Source organism: Dipodomys merriami, unplaced genomic scaffold (assembly GCF_024711535.1).
Source record: "Dipodomys merriami isolate MVZ:Mamm:240054 unplaced genomic scaffold, mDipMer1.0.p SCAF_10, whole genome shotgun sequence".
In the NCBI taxonomy this organism is placed as follows: domain Eukaryota; kingdom Metazoa; phylum Chordata; class Mammalia; order Rodentia; family Heteromyidae; genus Dipodomys; species Dipodomys merriami.
Genome location: NW_027202271.1, coordinates 30,183,405 through 30,204,863, shown reverse-complemented (window position 1 = coordinate 30,204,863; position 21,459 = coordinate 30,183,405). Strand labels below are relative to the sequence as shown.

Here is a 21,459-nt window from a genome sequence, read left to right as displayed (position 1 = left end):
AAGGCTCTGGTTTGGGACTTTGGGTTTGGAGAGGATTTGGAGGGACAGTGGAATGAGGAGGTGTTGGAACTGGGGGCTGATGTTTAGCCTAGTCTATCCTGGAACTTGCAATCCTCTTCTTTCAGCCTCTACTTGCTTGGAACTACAAGTCTGTACTACTATGACTGACTTGTTCTTGTTTTTGCATCCAGGGGGGTAACAATGAGCCTTTTTCTTTTAAACATAATCTCCAGCAGCTTGTCTACTGTGCTTAATTCCAGATACTGCTCCTGAAAATCAAGAGTGCCCACCTGCAACAGAGAATGTTTCTCAGTATTCATGTAGGATGAGAGGCTTGAGATTTTACACTTCATATCAGTGGAGAAACCACAGCCACCTAATTATGGATATAATGTATTCAATGTTTGGATACCACCAGAAACCTTCATTAAATGCTTTGTGATTAATCTGTAATTAATTTTGATGCTGACGCAGTTGTGCTATACAAAATTAAATGCAGCAGTACAAATCTAAATGATGAATAAGAAGCTGTGGCTGACTATCTGGGTTCTGGAATCATCTATCAGACAATAGGCCATTTGATCCTCTGGAAGTCATTTAGGGGCATTTAATGGAGTTGGAAAAAAAGAATAATAATCCCTTATTCTACATTATAATAATCTTATGATTCAAAATAGTAGAAATAACGATAATCACGGTGGAAGTATGAGAAGAATGCAGATCTATTTAAGTATACCTACCTTCTTGCCCTACTCCCTGTTAAGAGGATAATATTTCTGTTTACTTGCATGTCACCTAATTAATGATTATTTATCACCTGGTACATTCAAAGTAACATGTTCTTGAGCTATTGAAGATGGTTAGATGGACATGTAAGTAATTTACCCTAAACAAAACAAGCTGAAAGTCATTAGAGGGGAGAATTTCTACAGTCTTATGTACTCACTCAAAAAATATCTACCCAGAGACCAAACAATGATTCCTGTAATCGTATAGTATCTTTAAAAGAGGTTTCACATAAATATCTCATACTGTGTTCACAAAACCTTAGTGATAGGCAGGCCTATGGCCAGTCTTACAATGGGAAAATGAAATGCAAAGAAGTTAAGGGAATTTTCTGAGATTACAGCAATGTAAACGTAACTATGTCAGTATGGTGTGGTTCAAAATGTCTTGAGCACTCAACCCTGGTAAAGACAGGTTATCAAGTCTCTCCAAAAGTCGATTTCATTTTATATTTATAGGGAGCTATAAAGAAATTGAAGGATTGAGATTGTGATCTTTGGCAGCTATCCCTTCCTCCAAATATATGTCGTAAGAACTGACGGAGACCTCACAGAACCCAGCCAAGGAAAGGCGGGCTTGTATGCACAACATTACTGGTAAATTCAAAGTCTCTGGAGCTTCTTTGGCCAAGCTTTAAACAACCCCTCATCAAAAATGCACCAGGTTCTAAATTCTTGGATGGTTCTTAAGAGCTCAGCTGGCTCTTTAGAACTTGACACAAAAATCAATGGGACATGCCCTTAAAGACATGAAAGCCAAAACACTTGTATCTCTGCCAAGTGAAGGTTATACCAAAGTATTTCTAGGAGTGAGGCTGATATTTAGCATTCCTAAGTGAACTGTTAATCTCTGATGCAATATAAATAGATGTAATTTAGTGGCTGGTGACAGAAGGTTCCATCCTTCTCTGTCTTCAACCTTCCCTCTATCTTGTGTTATGGCTAAATGGCCTCTAATCAGCTTACAGACCCTGAAGAAAGATCACTTATCAGAGTCATTAGTGGGTTGGTGCATTTTTGCGGGGGGGGGGGGGGGGGGGTCTCTCCTAAACTTCAAGACCTGAAGAAATGAGGAAATTCTCAAGGGGTCGTGAAGTAGTCAACAAACAGAACTGAAACTTAGCGCCCAAAAACCTGGCTCAGTTCTGTTCCATACATAACTTCTCTGTGCCTCAGTTTCCTGGTTTGTACAATGGGAAAACAGGAACAATTTCCTTCTCTTCTCAACATCACAGGGTTGTGAGACTCATATGAGTGATATTCAAAGCGCTTTGAAAAGGCCTCCAGAGTTGTTTTCCTTTTTTAGATATTTAGTTTCATGACTCAAACCAGGTATTGTTGGAAAAATTCAACAATTGCATAGGACAAATGAATTAGAATAAAAACTTTAAAAAAGGTAAGTTAAGAGTACTACAAGGTATTTTTCTTTATAAAAATGATGGATGGTTGAACACATACAAGACAACTGTTTGTAGGTGAATTTTTATGTTTCATTATTAAAACAAAACCCAACAGGTTTAGAGTCTCTTGACTACCTTTATTAGAACTTATAAAATTATTGAAATTTCATTTTATTTTCTTTTTTTGTCGGTCATGGGGCTTGAACTCAGGGTCTGGGTACTGTTGCTCAGCCTTCAGCTCAAAGTGAGCACTCTACCACTTGAATCATAGCGCCACTTCCAGTTTTCTGGTGACTAATTGGAGATAAGAGTCTCATAGACTTTCCTGTCCAGGCTGGCTTTGAATCACAATCCTCAGATCTCAGTCTCCTGAGCTAGGATTACAAGAGTGAGCTATCAGCACTCAGCTTTGAAATTTCATTTTCTTATATGATTATTTTATAACATCCTAATTAAGTTGACACACAGAATCTGACCTTCAATCTTGGCAAGACAAGGAACTAAGATACTGGGAATAGCCTGAAGATAAAAATGATACTGTTTTTCATGGTTGATCTTATGTTGTGGATCTATTTTTCACAATTGAACATATGCTGTGTTATCACCAACGGCACCTGGCCTCAGTTTTGTAATATTTCAACTTGTCTTAAAAAGTCTGTTTTTAAAAATAAATAACTTTTAATTTTAGAACAGTGGTAGACTTACAGAAGAAAAAGGAAAGACAGTACAGATACCCACGGAGCCCACAACTAGTTTCCTTATTACTAATCCTTACATTATTACAGTATACTTAACACAAGTCATGAGGTATATTATTCTTAACTAAAGTCCAGGCTTAGTTAATACTTTATTTGGATTTCCTTAGTTGTTATCTAATATCCTTTTCCATTCTGGGAGGGCCTTGACAGTTATCTAAATTAGAGAAGTGTTGGTCAAGTGTTTTGTAGAATGTCTCTCAGAAGTAGGCTGTTGTTTTGTTTTGTTTTTTTTCTCATGATTAGACTGAGGTTGTGAGTTTGGGAAAGAAGACACAGATATTTTAATTACTAAGAGTTAGGGGATAGCCCAATGGCAATTCAGATATTTTTCTGGCATAAGGAAAAGCCTTTTGCTTGAAGCAACATGGTCTACAACACTAATCTCACAGTTGGGAAAGTGCTGCAAATCCAAAAAGAAAGTCTGTTTTCCCAATAAGCTTAACTAAGCTCAGCATGCCCAGGCCACAGGCCTGGACACCAACTTTCTGAAGACATTATTATTATTATTATTATTATCTTTAAGTAGTTGTACAAAAGGATTCCAATTTGACATATTATCTTTCTGTAGACACAACTCCCATGGGCAAAAATATTTCTATTCTTACTGGATGCCAGAGGATCATGGTTCAACACTACTCAGGAGACTGAGATCTGAGGATCATGGTTCAAAGCTAGCCAGGAAAGTCCATGGGACTCTTCTCTCCATTTAACCACAAAAAAAAGCTGGAGTGGGGCTGTGGTTCAAGTGGTGTGCAATAAAGCTCAATGACAGTGCCTATGCCCTGAGTTCAAGACCCAGGGCCAGCAAATAAACACATAAAAAGAAAAAGATAAAAAAAAAACTGTACCTAGCATAATGCGCGTATTTTATGTACAGTTTTATTTTTACACTTGAAGAAAATGTGTTGGTGTACATGTATTTAGTTACTCAATAGCTCTATAATCCCATTGTTATCTTTGTAATGATTCAGTATATAGAAATATTATTTAAGACTTATCTGTTCATTATATATTTTATCACAGTTAATCTTGTTTATTGTGCCACTGTTCTCTTGTGTTCATGAGGAAACCAAGGCTTAGGGACATTAAATAACTTGCCTAAGGAAACACAGATACAATGAGGACTTGAACTCAAAGCTAGGAATACCTGGCTTTGAAGTCTTAGCTCTTGCTCACTCAGTTAACTATCTTTGGGTTAAGTTTATTTCAAAGCGCCTTCTATGAGAGCAAGAACCATGTTCTTTACTTGTTAAGGCTTCACAATGAATTTCCATATAAGAAAATGTGCCGTGGAAATAAGAAAGAAGAGGATGTATGATTCTTGCTCACTACCATTATGAAAAGTAAAAGATCAAATAGCCTCATCAAAGTGACCCACAGTCCAATAGTAAGACAAGGGCACGCCAACTGCTTAGCAGCCCTGTTCCCTGGAACTTCACTGATGGTGGCTTGGCTCTCCTCACTCTAAAATACAGAATATTTTTGAAAATTAAGGTGTCATAAGGCCAACAAACTAACCAAGAGACATCGCCACCATCAAGATGGTTGTTTACTTACCATTCTCAAGAAAGAGGCCCTGCCACACTGTAGACTACTGACCCTCCTGGGTCAGTCAGGAGGTGGCGGGAAGGGAGGAGCTGCTGTCAAGAGCTGTGACTGTGACACCAAGACAGTGCAGGAGACTAGCAGGACATGTCCAGTTAGGACTCTAAATTTGTTTTTGAAGAAGTTCAGCGACAAGAGCTTCCATCTGCCCAAGAGGGTACATCCATCACATAGAAAGGTTAGTGTCCCTCAAACATTACAGAGCAGAGTTAGAACTCTTTTCCTCAAACCCATTTCATTAACACACAACATTTTATGCTCTTGTGTTCATTCTGCAATGTGTATTTATATGTATATACACATACACACATACAGTAATAGCATTAATGGGAGCTCAGCACCAGATAGCATTCATTATCTCCCTAAAACCCACCCCCAAGGCCCCTGATCACAAAAGTTGACTTTTAGTGGGTCCAAGGTGATGTGACCTTTTTGTTAGTTTTTCCCTCAAAAGTTAAAAATATACTAAGACAACATAACACCTAGAGCTGTTTATTTTGACCTCCATCCCAGCTTCTAAATACCAGAAGCAAGATTTTCAAATCCACAAGAACTGTTAACTCCCAGAAATGTTTGCTTCAGAGTCATGGCAAAAGTCAAAACACCTCATTCATAAAAGTTCCAGCAAATACTTTATTCTCCTCATTCATGTCTAGAATGGTTAAAAGCCAAACCTTGGGGGGAAAAAAAAACCTTCAGCAATAAACTTTAATGTTTTTTCCAGGAAAGACAAAGTTGAAAGAGGATATTATTGTCTGTTAACTGAATATCTGGACAGTTTTTCCTCTGGTAAACTCCACAAACTTGAATAAATTAGGCACAGTGACGATAGAAATAAAAGAAGTAATCTGTGAAGAATATTCCAGCAAAGAAAGGATCTGTTGAGCAGTCCGCTAAGTCCTGGGAGAACAAGGAGAAAGAGAGAAGAGGATAACAAAAATATTAACTGTTATGAAAGTGTTTCATTTGGTTTATGTATTTAGTGGTCAGTTTTTTACTTACTGAAAGAAAAGAAAATAAAGCAAGCTTACTGGTGCTGCTACACGGAAATGGTACGCGCTATCAGAGAACGGGGCTACAGGAAGGCTCCAAATGTGCTGGTATCCCTGAATAATGAATGAGAGAGATGCATCTCATAACCACATTTTACACTCATTTGGAGGAACTAGAAGCTCAGGAAACATTCCCTTGATGACTATAGAAAGGCAATCTGTGACAAGTGCCTTGATAGCTGTTGCTAGAACCATCTATCTGCAAGCTTCCAAAGGAAGATGCTGAGCCAAGTCCTGTAACCAGGGTCAGCAAGCCCAAGGAAACACTGACAAGGGGGGCTCAATGCACCTCCCCTCTCCCAGTAGGGAACAATCCTAAAATTAACTTTCACTAGATCAGGGACACAATGTGAAGAAGATAGAAAGCCTTACCTGGGTCATCTCCTGGGAGACTTCCCCATGGCTGTGGACCCTCTCTGTTTCCCTTTTACTATGGAAACATATATTCCCAAGGGTGAATTTGCACTGGAAGACTATCAATGGCTCTGTGGTGCTTCAAGAGACAAAGGAAAGAGAGGACAAATGGGAAAGCAGTTACCAGCTCCTATGAGGCTACATTGGATAAGAAGAGGAAAATCCTTCCAACATTCACAAATGGCATTTTATTAGCTAATGTTCAATGATGCCAATAGGCTAGGTCACATCTCATTACTACAGAAAGAAACCTGCCTTCAGAAGACTCCTGAATAGCCTGTGATGATGGCAATCATCTTACATCAGATATTTCATATTTTTATATATCTCTTTCCTTGTCACTCACTGGCAGCTGGATTTGTACTTATCTGAAGATTTGTAGATTCTGCAAACTCCTGGTTCATGTAGATAGCATTTGAAATACTAAGCACAGAAACATAAGTAGGGCTTTACAAATGAGTCCCACTAAAAGTTATTAGTTTTTCAACTTATCAGAATGGAAGACCTGTAAGAAATGATTGTTCATCTCTAAAGGTCAACTCACACATCATCACTAAAAGCATGAGATCCATTCTCCTATACAAATGTAGAATTTACAGTAGTCCTCTCTTATTCATGGAGATACAGCACATTCATATATATATATATATATATATATATATATATATATATATATGCATGCATATATGTATCTATACCTATATGTGCATATATACATATGTATATTTATTGGGGTCTCATATATATATATGAATATATTCTTTTTCTTATACATATGTACCAGTATACATATGATGAAACTTAACTTATAAACTAGGATCAGTAGAAAAGTGATGATAATAACAATATAAAATATGACCATTATAACAGCACATTTTGGACAGTAATCAGTCATGGATAGTGGAATTGAAGCAAATGATTCAGGGGGAAAGTGGAGTATTGTTACACATATTTTTTTTTGTCCGTCATGGGGCTTGAACTCAGGGCCTGGACACTTTCCCTGAGCTTCTTTTGCTCAAGGCTAGCACTCTACCACTTGAGCCACAGCGCCACTTCCACACATGTTATTTTTTAATCACTCTTTGAAAAGGGGCCCATAAACCAAGAGGCTTGAGTTAGTAACTGAATGTGATCTTCTGTCTTTTCAAGGGATTTGGCATGTAATCTTATATCCTTCTACTGAAAGCTAGGAATGTAAAAGGAAATGCCATCCCAAGTTACTCAGGGAATGGCTAAAGAACAGTAAATTTGACTCTCCTGAATAGTACCTTTAGCTTTCTCTCTGCTTTGAACTGTGGTCATTTCTGAGTCGGGAAACATTAGATGCTTGAAAGAAGCCTTTCTAAGGCAAGCAGTTGGGTTGAGTGGCATTACCTTCTCCTACAAAGTCAGTTGATGAGAGAAGAATATAAAGTCTGGGTGAAATGGAGGAGATGAGGGGGAGGGAATGATAGAAAAGTAGTGATAGATATTGATCTATTACTCTTGATCTCAGAGTAGGGGGAGAGTGATGAGGACAGGCGGGAAATAAAGGGGACCACAGAAGAGGAAAGAAGGGAGGGGGAAGAGTAGAGACCAGCCTCAAAAGACATGAAATAAACCCCTCTGTCTTCACAGTGAATAACTCATTGCATAGTTTTTTAGTAAAATGGGTATGAAGTGCCATCATGATTGAAAATATGAGAAAATAAGCCAGGTGTAGTGGTGTACACTCAGGAGGCAAAGGCAGGAAGATTAAGAGCGCAAGACCAGTCTGAGTTACTTACTGACACTCTATCTCAAAGCACCAGACCATGGAAATGTAGCTTGCTTAACTAGCACTTACCTACTATACACAAATCCAATTCAATCCCCAACATCTCAAGTGGAAAAATATATGAGATAAGAATTGTGATGTGGAAGGAAAGGTAGATATAATGAAAGTTACCACTTATTTAGTGTCTACTATGGGTCAGGAAGAACTATGTCTTTACATCTATGGGAGGAGACAGAACAGCCATGGCTGGAAAGATGGACTGTATTTGAAGCCCAGCCCATCACTTACTAGCCATGAAATTTAAAACATCTCTTAATCTCCCTATAGCCAAGTATTACATCTGTAAAGCATAAACGAGGAAACAAGATCTTGGAAGTGTTGTTGTGAGGATAATATAGCCCAGTACTAGCATATCTGTCAAATTCTCTGTGTTCAGCAAGTGGTCGTCATTAATTCCACCAATCATTACAACAATTTACACAGTAGCTCAGAGAAAATAAGTGGCTTTTTTCAGGATCATACCATTAGTGACAGAGACACAATTTGAACTTTGGTCTTTTTACTCTCAAACTCGGGCCCCTTTTTTGCTTTGATTTGTTTGGTTATTTTCCCTGGGGCAAATGGAAGATACTTACATTTACATTTGTTACCACCATGTCACCAAACTCGGCAGCCCTCACACCCAGGGGCTGGCTACATGTTGTGACTCACAAAGGAATTAGTCTAGGGACTCTGTAGCTTGTGATAAATCATCCTCTTCACCAATGTGAGAGTGTAGTGTAGAGCCCTCCTGTTTCCTGGAGGAACCCAGTCCCCATTCTGAAAACATCTCCTGAGCTGGCCACCTCACCACCCACCATTAGTGAACACAGAAGAACAGATTCTTATCTCCTACCTTACTGACCAAATTGTGAGATAGGGTCAGACTTGCTGTTCAACTAATGATAAAACCAGAGTTATTTCTTATAGTTATACACTTACTTGATTTCCAGAGAGAGTTTGACATTGGTGGGTGTGTTCTTATTAACTGGAATGTTATAATTATAATATCCAGGCCTAATTGGAGAAGAAAATAAAACCACAAATCAAAACATGCAGGAAAGGCTTCAAAAGGCTTTTTTCCATTATGCATACATAAACTAGGAAATATTATATGAATAAATAATAGATACAAAGCATTGAGATTAGCCTTTTATAGGTTTTTGTTGGTGGTGCTTTTCAGAAATAATGATGGAAAGTCAAGGCTGAGACCAAACATATAAAACTAAGCACACAGGAAATGATTTCAGCTCTCCTTATAGATACACAGATTTCAGAACTTCACAACTCCTCTGATAAGACTGGAAATAATGCCAACTTTTCTATGATAATTTACTTCCTTTTCAACAACACTAACACGACTGCATACCTTTAGAACCTGAGTCTGATATAATGACAATAGCCCTGGTTATCATCTAGTGTTGGAAAAAAATTGTAAAGCAGACTTGCTTATCCTTCAGTCCTTCCAATTCCCTCCCCCATTTTAAGAAAGAGAGTCAAGGAAAAAGAAGATTCCTATATTGATTCCTATAATGAAAATCGCCAGCAAAACGCCATGTCTGTATTGAATACAAGTTCTCTTATGACAGATCACCCCATAGATTATATGGAAAAACAACTTAAAATCAAGTAAGTAGGAAAAGGGGCTGGTTTTTTTTTTTTTTTTGCTTCTCTTTAATTTTAAACTCAATTGTTAGAAATGTGAAAGCAAAAATACAAGAATTGACATTTCATAGTGTATAAAAATATCAAAACAACACATTGTATATCTGGAATGCATACATTTTTACTTGTCAAAAGAAAGAACTAGAAGAAAACAAACTAAAGAAAAAAGATTAGAGTGTGGACTTATGTACCAAGTTCAAAACTGTTATTGCATTGAATGGATATAAGATTTGCCTTGGGGTAAGCATTGCTTTATTTGTCTGGGAAGCCTGGATAAGTAGAATTCATTTCCTATTATGTGCTTTCCAGTATCTGCAGGCTTCACAGCCACCCAGCTCAGTGATAGCACCCCATCTTATGAATCAGAAATGCATATGTGAGGAGAGTAATCGTGTTGTCTGAGTCCCTGGGATTGAGCCTGAATCCTCTCATTGCTTTTCACAATGACCTCCTACCATATTAATTTGTGTCTGTCTTTGCTACTTACTAGATGAATAATCTTAAGCAAACTTTTTCAAGCTCACTAAACACTAAAAAAAAAAGGAATAAAGAACACCAACCTCTTAGGGTGTTTATGAGAATTCAATGTGATAATAAATAATATCATCATAAGCAAATCACAAAAGTCTATACAAGTTATTTGTATAACTCAGAACCATCAATTTTCCTAAGTTCTACCTGGAAAAGAAAGGAGGCTGGAAATGCAATGGATTTGTGACATCAGTTCAAAATACAGATGTTGCCTTTACCTATCAGTCAGCCAATGAACATTTATCAAATGCAAATGAATTCCTTGTTCATAATATCTACAACTTACATTGTGCTTCCTGGACCAATCTATCCCATGCTTCCAGACATAGCATTTCCTGATACAGGTGGCTTCTGCACTATCTAGATTGTCCTTTCTCCTGAGAAAGCTTAGCTAAGCTGTATTTTCAGCGCTTAAATGATATCCCTGTTATTAAAATATTATAAATATCAGGTCACTCATAACGAGGGGCCCTCAGTACCTAGGTTTTTTCTCTATAAAATTCTGAGCTTATGGTGAATGTTGCCTCAGAGAATCAGTCACAGAGCTCCTCCCCTGGCTTTACACTTTGCACTTAGCCATTAAACCAGGAGACTAGAATCACTGGGGTTGTGGTGTGTTGACATTTATTAATACCAACCATTTTATCATTCCCCACAGCCACTGCATAAGCAACATGTTTTCACTTCAGGAACAATGTCAGCACACATTGACTTCACCATGTGGCTTTAGTTTTTGTTCTAGTCTCTCTGAACCTAGAGTTCACAGTAAATTCCACTGGTATCACGGGGAAGCTTACCCACCCACACTGAAGCATTCTACTGCAATACCGACGGTCTATTATTTGCTGGATTTCCATAATCTGAATAGAACTGATGGTTGTATCAATCCCTGAATTGAGAAAAAATAGAGAAAAGTAAACTCTTGTGAAAGGTTAAGAGGATAGAGTTCCCAGACAGCCCCCATATAGCTGAGAGAAAAGTATGTTTCCAACATGAATAGATTCCATTTTCAAATGGAAAAGGGAGTAGGGGTCAAGGATGTTTCACTTTGTTTTTGTTATAGTAAAATTTAAGAATGCTAGTGAAAAAAAAATCCAGGCGCCCAATAAATAGCCCCATAACATCCAAAAGAAGTTCTGCACCATGGAAGTCCTACTAAGTGAAAATTTACTGAAAATAACGAAGGCTCCACATGAAATGCACTCTACTTCAGAAAGTGGGAGAAAACTGAGGGAGGGAGTAACAAGTTCAGCAAGAAATGTACTCATGACCTTACTTATGTAACTGTAACCCCTCTGTCCATCACCTTAACAATAAAATTTTTAAAAATTAAAAAAAAGAAAAGACAGGGATATCAAATAAATTATTAAAAATCCATGGAGCTCCACCACAACTCTTCTGGCATCGAGTGACAATTTCCAATGCTTCATTAATAGTCAGGCTGGCATTGTTTACATGAAACATCACCCCATGGATATGACATGGAGGTGGGGTGCAGCCTTTGTCCCTGTTTCCCACTCCAGTGATGCTTTTACAGCTGTGAGTCTACTTGACCCCACAAAGGCAAAAAGAATGTCACTTAATGTCAACTTACAGTCACTCTTCCAGTCAGGGCTGATGAGCATATCTCTTGTCAGGATGGATTTGCTTTTGTTTCCTGCAAGTAAAAACATCTGTCAGTCTTAAGAGCTTGTTCAGAATGAGGGAAATCCAGCCATCCTTTTTGTCTCTTCCCTTTCTCGCTCCTACCTTTCACCTGCCCAGTCCTGAAAATCTTGCAGATTTAATTTGTTCTTGCAAACCTCTAAGAAGCCGTCTATTGTAGGATGTATTGCCTGTCCTCAATTATACACTTAGTCCGAAAGCCCTGATTCTCAAGACGTGATTGTACTTGGAAATAGGGTCTTTAAAGAAGTTCTTAGCATGGTTGCTAACCCAATCTGACAAGTGTCCTTATAAGCGCAGGAGACTGACATGTGTAGGGAAATACCAGGGACCGCCAGACACAGAGGAAAGTCATGTGAGAAGACAGCAAGGAGGTAGTCATGTGCAGACAAAGGAGAGAGGTCTCTGAAGAAACCAGATGTGCTGTCACCGAGAACATGGACTTCCTGCCTCCAGAACTGTGGGGAAATGAACACACATGGCACCCTGTCAGTGCTATTCTGTTACAGCACCAGAGAAGGTCCTGCAGCGAACAGCAATCTCTATGGCATATTACACAACAGCTAGGGTGGTCACCAGTCAGTGATCTGTCACTAGATTGCAGGACATATTATCTCTGGATTGTCACTTAAATTTGCATGAACTTTTGCCCTTTCTTGACCATTTCTGAATCCATTGTAACTCCTGACATATAAAATCCTGCTCATGTTATTATAAAAGCCATTTTTCTCCAATTAATGAAAAGCTAATGGTAGTTTTATTTCTCCTCTAACTTCTGAATAAGTAATGTTGCTAATTGCTAATTAGATTTATATGATCTGGGTTCTGTATTATGCACTTTAGTGTTACTATCTGAGGAGCTTATGCTAATGTAAAATATGAAAGTAGGTGATCAGAGAATCTGTGTGTGAATAGCTCCAGTTGCAGGGGATTCATAACTCCTGGGAGAGCTCATTCTTCTGCTTGGCGGCGCTACCTGACTCCTGTTCATGGAGCCTTCCTCTTTACCCCTTTATCATAATTCCACATGGTTCAGAAGAACATAGTTTAAAGGCAACTGCTCTGCCTAACCCAAGCCTGGTGTATACGTGGTTGATGATTTCATGTTTTCTTTTTCTTTCTCTCTCTCTCTTTTTTTGGGGGGGGTCCAGTTGTGGGGCCTGAACTCTGGGCATGGGTGCTGTCCCTCAGCTCTTCAGCTCAAGGCTAGCGCTCTACCACTTAAGCTACAGTACCACTTCTGGCTTTTTTCTTTTTGCTTATGTGGTGCTGAGGAATCAAACCCATGGCCTCAGGCATGCAAGGCAAGGGCTCTACCACTGAACCACCTTCCCAGCCCCATCTCTCTCTCTCTTTTTTTTGAGTGAAGGCAAAGATCATTACAAATTCAACATTCAGAAAACAGGAAGGGGAAAGAAACGGTATCATGCAGGTTGGAATTAGACTTGTGAAGTAGAAAAATGCTCATTTCTCTTCGCTTATTTTTACTGTCATCTTCCTCCCCAGGGAGGAAGCTCATACAGTAAAAGTGTTTGGGGCTTTATAAGCTGTTAGCTTATTATTCTGCATCCCACTGAGAGCTTTCCTAAGCTTTATTTTTTTAATTTCCTTCAGTTTCTTTTTACTTTTATTTCTTCCTTTTTAATTGGTCTTTAATGCTTCAGAAGCATCTAGTTGAAAGTATCATTGTGTGGTTTTCTCTTCTTTCATGCTTAGAAGCCCTAGAGTTCTAGGGCCGTAGACAGAGAGGAAGGACATGGGAGCCATGGAGGAGAGAGACTCTCCGTAGGCTGTGAGGAATAGCCCAGCATGGGTGAGGGATATGCTCTAACTGTAGGTTAGGAGGAGGATATGGGAGAAACTTTCTAGAACCACAGTAGACACAATCTGCATCTTCTAGATTTGTCCCAGATACATGTCCAAACAAAGAGTGGCAGGGTGGTAGGTGGGAAGAAACCTCAGATAGAGAAGAAGCATGGTATCCAGATTCCCATTTTAACTAGCTAGTAACTCAACTGGGAAATTATCATTTGCCTTTTGCGGGGTGGTATGTTTTTGCTTTTTGTTGGTTGTGGGACTTGAACTTGGGGCCTGGGCCCTGTCCCTAAGCTCTTTTGCTCATGCTAGCACTCTATTACCTTGAGCCACAGTGCTACATAATTGGAGACAGCAGTCTCACAAACTTTCCTGCCTGGGCTGGCTTTGCACTGTGATCTTCAGATCCCAGCCTCCTGTGTAACTCAGATTACAGGCGTGAATTTAACTGACACATATTGATTGTATATATTTACAGGGTGCAGTGTGATATTTCAATAGAGGTATATAATATGTAATCATCTAATCAAGACAATTTGTAGATCCATAATCTTAAACATTTATCATTTCTTTGTGGTAGGAACAACTAAAATTCTCTCTAGCTATTTTGAAATAGACAAGTAAATACGGTCAACTACAGTTACCCTACTGTTATAAGACATTAGAAGTTAATCTATTTTTTGCTTTGCAGCCAGAACCAAGGTGATATAAAGTCCTGTGATATGATATAAAGAAGTTCTGTGAGTGTTCGAATGAGGCCCTTCACACAGTGAAAAACTGCAAATGGAGTTAGCTAATCAGGAAGTTCAGTGTGAAGAAATGGAAGATGGGCTCTGATCACCAAGTCACTTTAGCATAAGAGAGAAGGTATGGTGTGTCACAGGATAAGCTGAACCTATTACTAACAGCCTCCCTGATTCAGAGTGGCTGTGGAAGAAGGTACTCTGGCTGTATAGAAGTTCACTGACTTGGCATACGGTTTGAAGAGGGGCATGTGTTTGTGTAACCTCCTGAAAATACAGCTTTTGTTATGTTCCTGTTTGTAAGTTCATTAGAATGAAGTGGTTTTCTTCCAAAACTTAAAAACAAAGAAAGAAAGAAGTTATTCCTTTTATACAACAGAACATCTGAAGTAGGATCCTGGCCAGGCTCATACCTGTAATCCTAGCTACTCAAGAGGCTGAGATCTGAGGATCACGATTCAAAGCCAGCCCAGGCAGGAAAGTCCATGAGACTCTTATCTTCAATTAACCACCAGAAAACCTGAAGTGGCATTATGGCTTAAAGTGGTAGAGTGCTAACCTTGAGAGAAAAAGCTCACAGACAGTGCATAGGCCCTGAGTTCAAGCCCCACCACTGACAAAAAATAAAATAAAATAAAATAATGAAATAAAAAATAAAAAACAAAGTAGGATCCTGTACCTCTATTTTATAAGGTCAGCTGTTATAAATCAGGCTTTCCTGTTCTGAGGCCTTTGAAACCCTGGGAAGTTGCCTAAATGGTTAGTGATGTTGTCTGTGGACATAAAAAGTAAGACATCTCCCATAGACTTATGCAATTTTTCAAATACATAGATTAGTAAAAATAATTGGAGGTCAGGTATGGTGGCTCATGACTGTAATCTCAGCTACTTGGAAAGCAGAGATAGCAGGATCCCAGTCTGAACCCAGCTCAAGGGAAAAAAAAATCCAGGCATGGAGGTATACATCTGTCATCTAGCTGCACAGGAGTCATAGACAGAAAGATCCCAATGCCGAGGCCAGCCCAGGCCAAAAGCAAGAGGCCCTACCTGAAAAATAGCTAAAGCCAAAAAAAAGGGGCTGGGCACATGAATCATATGGTAGAGTGCCTGCCTTCCTGAATTCCCGTACTGTGAAAAAAATAAGTGCTATTAGTTAAAAGGTTAGTAGCATTTCCAGTTAGTTTTCCTTTCTGTTTTGCTCAATCAAATCATCCTAAAAGTATGTGAATGATGAATTCTCAGGATGCCATGAGTGTAGTTGTCTTTGGACAGTGTACAACTCGAAATCCCAAAAGTGAATCAAACATGTAAATCCTTCCTATTTTTCTCCAGTTGAAAGAAGGAAGTGAGAACAGCTCCCCTTCCCCTCCCCCGCCCCACTCCCAACACATTGAGGAGACTGGAGCAGAAGAGCTGCTGCTGGCTGTGTCTGGGGAGGAGGAGCTATAGCTGGGCACCAGGGAAACAGGTATTCCTCCTTCAACAATTTCCATGGATATGGGAACACTGCCGTGGACAAGAAGTGAGATGTTGGGGCTGGGAAGGTGGCTCAGTGGTAGAGCGCTTGCCTTGCATGCCTGAGGCCCTGGGTTCGATTCCTCAGCACCACATAAGCAAAAAGAAAAAAGCTGGAGGTGGTGCTGTGGCTCAAGTGGTAGAGCGCTAGCCTTGAGCTGAAGAGCTGAGGAACAGCGCCCAGGCCCAGAGTTCAGGCCCCACGACCGGACCCAAAAAAAAAAAAAAAAAAAAAGAAGTGAGATGTATACTGAGCACTTCCACGGCTGATGTAGAAATGCGTTTTTGTATGGAATCTCCATCAGCTGGATGGCCCAGCACCTGTGTGTGTATGTATGCGTGTGTATGTGTACAGGTGTCTTCTGTGTGTCTGTATCTGTGTATGTGTGCGCATGCACACACCAGTACTATCATTTGAACTTGGGACCCTGAACTCTGGCTCCAACTTTTATACCCAGAGCAGGTGCCTTATCACTTGAGCCATGCTTTCAGCTCAGCTTTTTGCTGATTAACCAGAGATAGTCTTACAGACTTTTTTTTGCCCTTGCTGGCCCTCTTGGTCTCAGCCTCCTGAGTAGCTAAGATTACAGATGCAGCCTATAATTACAGGCCAGTCCCAGAGCTCTCTTTTGATCCATGTTTAATATGTATACAGTGAATCAGAAATAAATCTTTGCCACCTGAAGCCCTTGTTACTTGAGAGCTGTTGTTTCAACAACAGTATCAATAAATAAGCAATATTAATATGTATTGCCAGTGTTAGCATAACCATTCATATGATTTTAGACATGGATTACTATGTATATAACAGATTTCGAAAAACATGAACTCAGCATACATTTTGAGAAATTATATTTGACCTAGTGGGATAATTACACTTGTAACCCTTGATCAACTTTCTAAAATTTTCTTTTTTTTTTTTTGGGGTCCAGTCATGAGGCCTGAACTCTGGGCCTGGGCGCTGTCCCTCAGCTCTTCAGCTCAAGGCTAGCACTCTACCACTTGAGTCACAGTGCCACTTCCAGCTTTTTTCTTTTTGCTTATGTAGTGCTGAGGAATCGAACCCAGGGCCTCAGGCATACAAGGCAAGCACTCTACCACTGAGCCACCTTCCCAGCCCACTTTCTAAAGTTTTCAAACATGAAAATTCTGCTGTTTGAAAGACAACTGTTCATATGTGTGTGTGGGGGGGGGAGAGAGAATGTGTAAGGAAAAGGAAGAGAGTTTTCTGAAAATAGAATGCCAACCTTGTATTTTTACTGACTTAAAGCTTATCCTGAAATCTAGAGTTTCTAAAGTCTCCAATATTTGCTCTAGTTGTTTGGGCAAAGGATCCAAATCCCACACTATTTTTTTTTTTTTAGTTCTAAATAAGCCAAAAAAGCAACCCACAAGTGTGTAATTATTTCACTTGTGCTACGATTACCATCTTTGTTGGCCATCAACAATAAGAGTCTTTCACTTGGTCAAGAAAAAAAAAATAAGGACTTGAATCATCCAACATTTCATTCCTATGCAGGGAACTGGATACTATAGTTTACTGCCAGTTTGTGTACTTGTATTTTTATAGATTTTTGCCAGCCCAAATTAGAAGAAGGGAACCGTTTTCTGGAGTCATTGACAAGACCACCCAGGTAACTATAGGCCAGGTGGATAGTTCCGTTTCCAAGTTCTGGCTGTTGATCTTTGAACAACACTCACCTGACCATTGCTTCGGATGGGCGCCCTTCTCTTCCTCGGGTTGTCTTTGCCTGGTCATCAGAAAGCCTCTTGTCATGCCCCAGATGGGGCAGCAGTAAGTCTCCTGACAGGGCAGGATCTCACAGAAAGTGATTTCAGGTACTTGTAGTGAGGTCTGTGTGGTAGCCAAGGAGGAGAGAGGTGCTGCAAGGCATGCGCAGAATAGAGAGAGGTTAAGGGGAAAGGCTGATTTCTTCTGTTGACACTTTCCCTGGGAGCACAGGCTAAGCTGTAAGGGTGCAGAATACCTTACCTGAGGGGGTGGTGGTGGGGGACAAGGTGGTCTCCTGAGAGCCTGTGATGTTACTGGAGGAGGAAAAGGAAATGGTTACTGAAAGAACCCCTCAAGGATCTTTCCCCCAAAAGGAATATGTGATCTGAACTCTCACCTTAGGGGGAGACTTGGGGCTTGTTGGTCTTGATCTTTTAAGCTAAGTATGTAAAGGGAGACTATTGTCAAGGCACTGTTAGAAGAGAGAAAGAAAGAAAACAAAACATATTATGTGGCAGATTTGTTTCCCGATTTAACTCACACCATCAGCTGGCTAAAGATGTATTCTCCCACAAGGGGCCACACAGATAGGAAGGGTGGGGGAGGGGAGCCTGCTCACAGGGAATCCAGCAACACCATGGAAACCAGCACAGCTAGGCTTTTCTGCCCTAGTAAGAAGCAGCCCTGGGCTTCCTGCACTCAGAGGCTCCTGGGGTGCTCCACATGGATGGAGTTTTCCACAGAGAAGCCCCCTGGCCCTTGGCAGGCAAACACTAATGGAAGATTACAAGAGGAAGCATGTAAACAGCTGGAAGCAGCCCTCTGCTCCCCACAGGATAGAACCAGGGCAAAGCTCACATCCCCTTGGCACCGGTCGCCTGGACAGTCACACCAGGAGATGAAAGGAGGCAGAGGTTTAATCAGCTGTGGATGCCAAGCCCTTTGGTTACTCCTGACAGCTACCGGCTGACTGTCTTTTCAGAGGACAATTCACAACACTATACAGAGAAAGGAAACAAGTGCAATCACGTACTCATTTCCAGACTAGCTGACTTCCAAATAATCTGTATCTCTATCTCTAATTATCAGAATTTATACATCTGAGTGGAAACTTTCCTTAAAGATTCGAGGATTGGGAGAGCTGATTGTCACAATGCATTCAAACACTTACTGCTCACTTTTGGAGTGTCTTTAGAACTTTCCCTTAAGCCACACCAGAGAATCTTCTGATGATTTTACAGCCTCATCGAGTGCTTTGTTTGAAACATGGTCACCTGACAACTGCACCTTGGCTACCTGGCTCCACACCTTATTCTCCCTACTGAAGGCCTCATTATTCTGTTCCCCATCAAGGTGAGGAATTTATTATGATACAATATACATGAAGGTACCACCCCCTTTGAATTCCACTGATAATGTGTAAATTCCTAAAGTGTTCTTAGCAAATAGCTAGTAACTGCCCAGCAGGCTCAGCCCTGCCTGGGAAAAACCCTGCTGAGCCCCGAAGATGCACCAGTCAGAATCTGTAGTGTTGCCCTGGTAACTGTTTGCTGTGGTCCAGTCTCCCTTCCTTTGTTCTCTCAGATCCGTCAGTGTCCTTAGCCCCATTACTAAGCTCTAAGTCCTTTATCTGATTTGCCTTTGGCATCTGCCTCAGTGCACAGCCCAGAGGACTTCAAGGACCAAAGAATAAGATGAACATTTGCTTTCTGCCTGAGTAATAAACTCTCCTTTTGATTCCCCTCAGGTATGCCAGAGGCTAGAAAGAAGATAATAAGCCTAGTAGTTCCAATTTGGGGCCTTCACAGTCAACAATATTGATAGAATCTGGTAAAACATGTTTGGAAAACACTGTTGTCTTCACCTGAACAGATTTGTTATCAGCTCTCCATATTAGGCTAGGAATCTATGTCTCTGGAGAACGTGAAATATGACAGGTAAAGGTGGGTGCACCTTTCCTGTATTGGGAGTCCCCGCAGGGGAGGACAAGTACTCAGAACAGTGAATGAGAAAAGTGCAAAGGCTCCTGATGGGAATACTCGCTGCAGCGGTCAGGTTTGTGCAGTAAGATTCAGGGTTCAATCTTTCCAGCACTAAAATAAGTGGAGGAAATGCTAAGGGTGAGAGAAGGGTCCAGAGGGCCCTTCCTCATCCTCTGTAGCTGGAAAGTTGGTTGAGATCAAGGAGGAGGAAGCCCCTTGGCACCCTCACTGACTTTGCATGATTGACTTCCCTAAGAAAAGGTCCTGCTGCCAACCCCACACTCACAAAGCATTTTCTTTCACCTTGTAAATAGACTAAACCTAAGAAAGGAGTATTCATAGGTCCAGAGGACACAGGCAAGATGACCAGGGGCCAAAGGGCAGGAAGGAGGCCATCACAGCAGCAGGATCCTGGAGGCCAGAGGCCTGAGCCCTGCATTCTAACAAAGGACCCCTCCCACTTCCCAGCAGGGGGACGGTGGTCAAGAGTGGCACCATTCTCTTAGCTAATACTGTCATCCTTGATTTAATGGCTCAGAAGATTTGACTGCAAAATCACCATGTTAGATGCATTCTCCTACATTTGGTGTCCCTTTTGGTATGAAGTCTTCACTGCAGAATGCAGAGGAATCCTAATAAATATGAGTGGCCAAGGAGAGTGGATTATACTTGATTTCCTACTCTCTCCTTCCCCCAAGTAGACAGGAAGGGCAAAAGAAGAACTTGAGGAAATTATTTGCAAAGCCAAGAGAAACACACACACACACACACACACACACACACACACACACACACACACACACACACACACACACAAAGTTTGCTAAAATACAGCAGCAATCAATTGAAAAAAAAAAAAACAAGCTGAGCATGATAGTGTAGACCTATAATCCCAGACAGTGGGAAAAGGCAGTAGTATTATTCTTTGAGGCCAGTCTAGGGAAAGTTAGAAAGACCCTGTCAAAAAACAAAAAAAGCCAGGCACAGTGGCTCAGCTCAAGCCTTTCATCCTAGTTCCAAGGAAGGTGAAGATCAAGGGATTTCAGCCCAAGAGGAAGAGTGATATTGTGAGACCCCATCTTAGCCAATAGTTGGATGAGGTGGCACAGGCCTGTCACCTCGGCAATGCAGGGAATTACAAATAGGAGAATCTCAGTTCAGACCAGCCCAGGCATATAAAGTGAGAGCCTATCTAAAAAATAATCAATACAAAAAAAGGGTTGGTACTGTGGCTCAAGTGCTAGGCCCAGCAAGCATGATACCCTGAGTCCAAACAAACAGAAGCTCTTTGAATGGGAACACGGCTCCAGTGGCAGAGAGATTCTCTAGCATATATGAGGCCCTGGGTTCAATCCCCAATCTTTAAACAAAAAACAACTTTCTCCTGTCACAATGACATGCAAAATGAGCTACCAAAGGTAAAAGCCTGGTTTAAAGAGCTGCTGTCTTCTAAATAAATGGAAGGTCAGTCCCCAGTTCATACATAAGAAAAAGAAAACTTGGAGAGGGTAGGGAAACTCGACATATGACACTGATAACATTCAAGTTTTTCTTACCAAAATGTCATCACAGCAATTAGACTTATGACCAAGGTCTGGAAAACCCAGTTAGGACACAGCAGTCTTTTTCCTGAAAAATAAACCTACAGAAAGGTTCATTAATGAACAATGATACATGGGCACATTAGATGTGCAAAGGAAGCCTAAAACTCTGCTCCCCGCAGGAGCATCCCTATCTATCTCCCTTGGGATGGCTCTTAGCTTGCCCCAATTTACATCTGTCTCCTCCCCTGCTTCTAAAAGCAAGTCTCCTTAGAAGCCTCCCCAAGTCTCTAGCTTTCCTTGATATTCCAGCTACTACAATCCTTCCTTTCCCTGACACCCTGAAGGACAACTGCCATGCCATCGACTTGCCACTTGTTCTTAGTTTTCTACGAGAAAACAACTTGTGAGATGAGACACTGTCAGAACCCAGGTGTCCGCCTTAATAGAAAATACGGAAA

At 40.6% G+C, this 21,459-nt stretch overlaps 1 protein-coding gene across 1 annotated transcript in view; it reads right to left on the bottom strand.

Moving 5' to 3' along the window:
* Positions 1–5,175: 5,175 nt before the first annotated feature.
* Positions 5,176–21,459, bottom strand: part of Myrfl (myelin regulatory factor like) — a 111,673-nt gene continuing 95,389 nt past the window's right edge. The window contains exons 16-25 of the mRNA XM_070036765.1: positions 21,014–21,099; positions 17,873–17,947; positions 17,737–17,789; positions 17,445–17,627; positions 11,600–11,662; positions 10,807–10,894; positions 8,752–8,826; positions 5,973–6,093; positions 5,580–5,654; positions 5,176–5,448 (exon numbers count right to left, since the gene is read on the bottom strand). Of these exons, the coding sequence (XP_069892866.1) occupies positions 5,362–5,448; positions 5,580–5,654; positions 5,973–6,093; positions 8,752–8,826; positions 10,807–10,894; positions 11,600–11,662; positions 17,445–17,627; positions 17,737–17,789; positions 17,873–17,947; positions 21,014–21,099 (906 nt within the window). The 3' untranslated portion in view covers positions 5,176–5,361. The remainder of the gene's footprint in view (positions 5,449–5,579; positions 5,655–5,972; positions 6,094–8,751; positions 8,827–10,806; positions 10,895–11,599; positions 11,663–17,444; positions 17,628–17,736; positions 17,790–17,872; positions 17,948–21,013; positions 21,100–21,459) is intronic.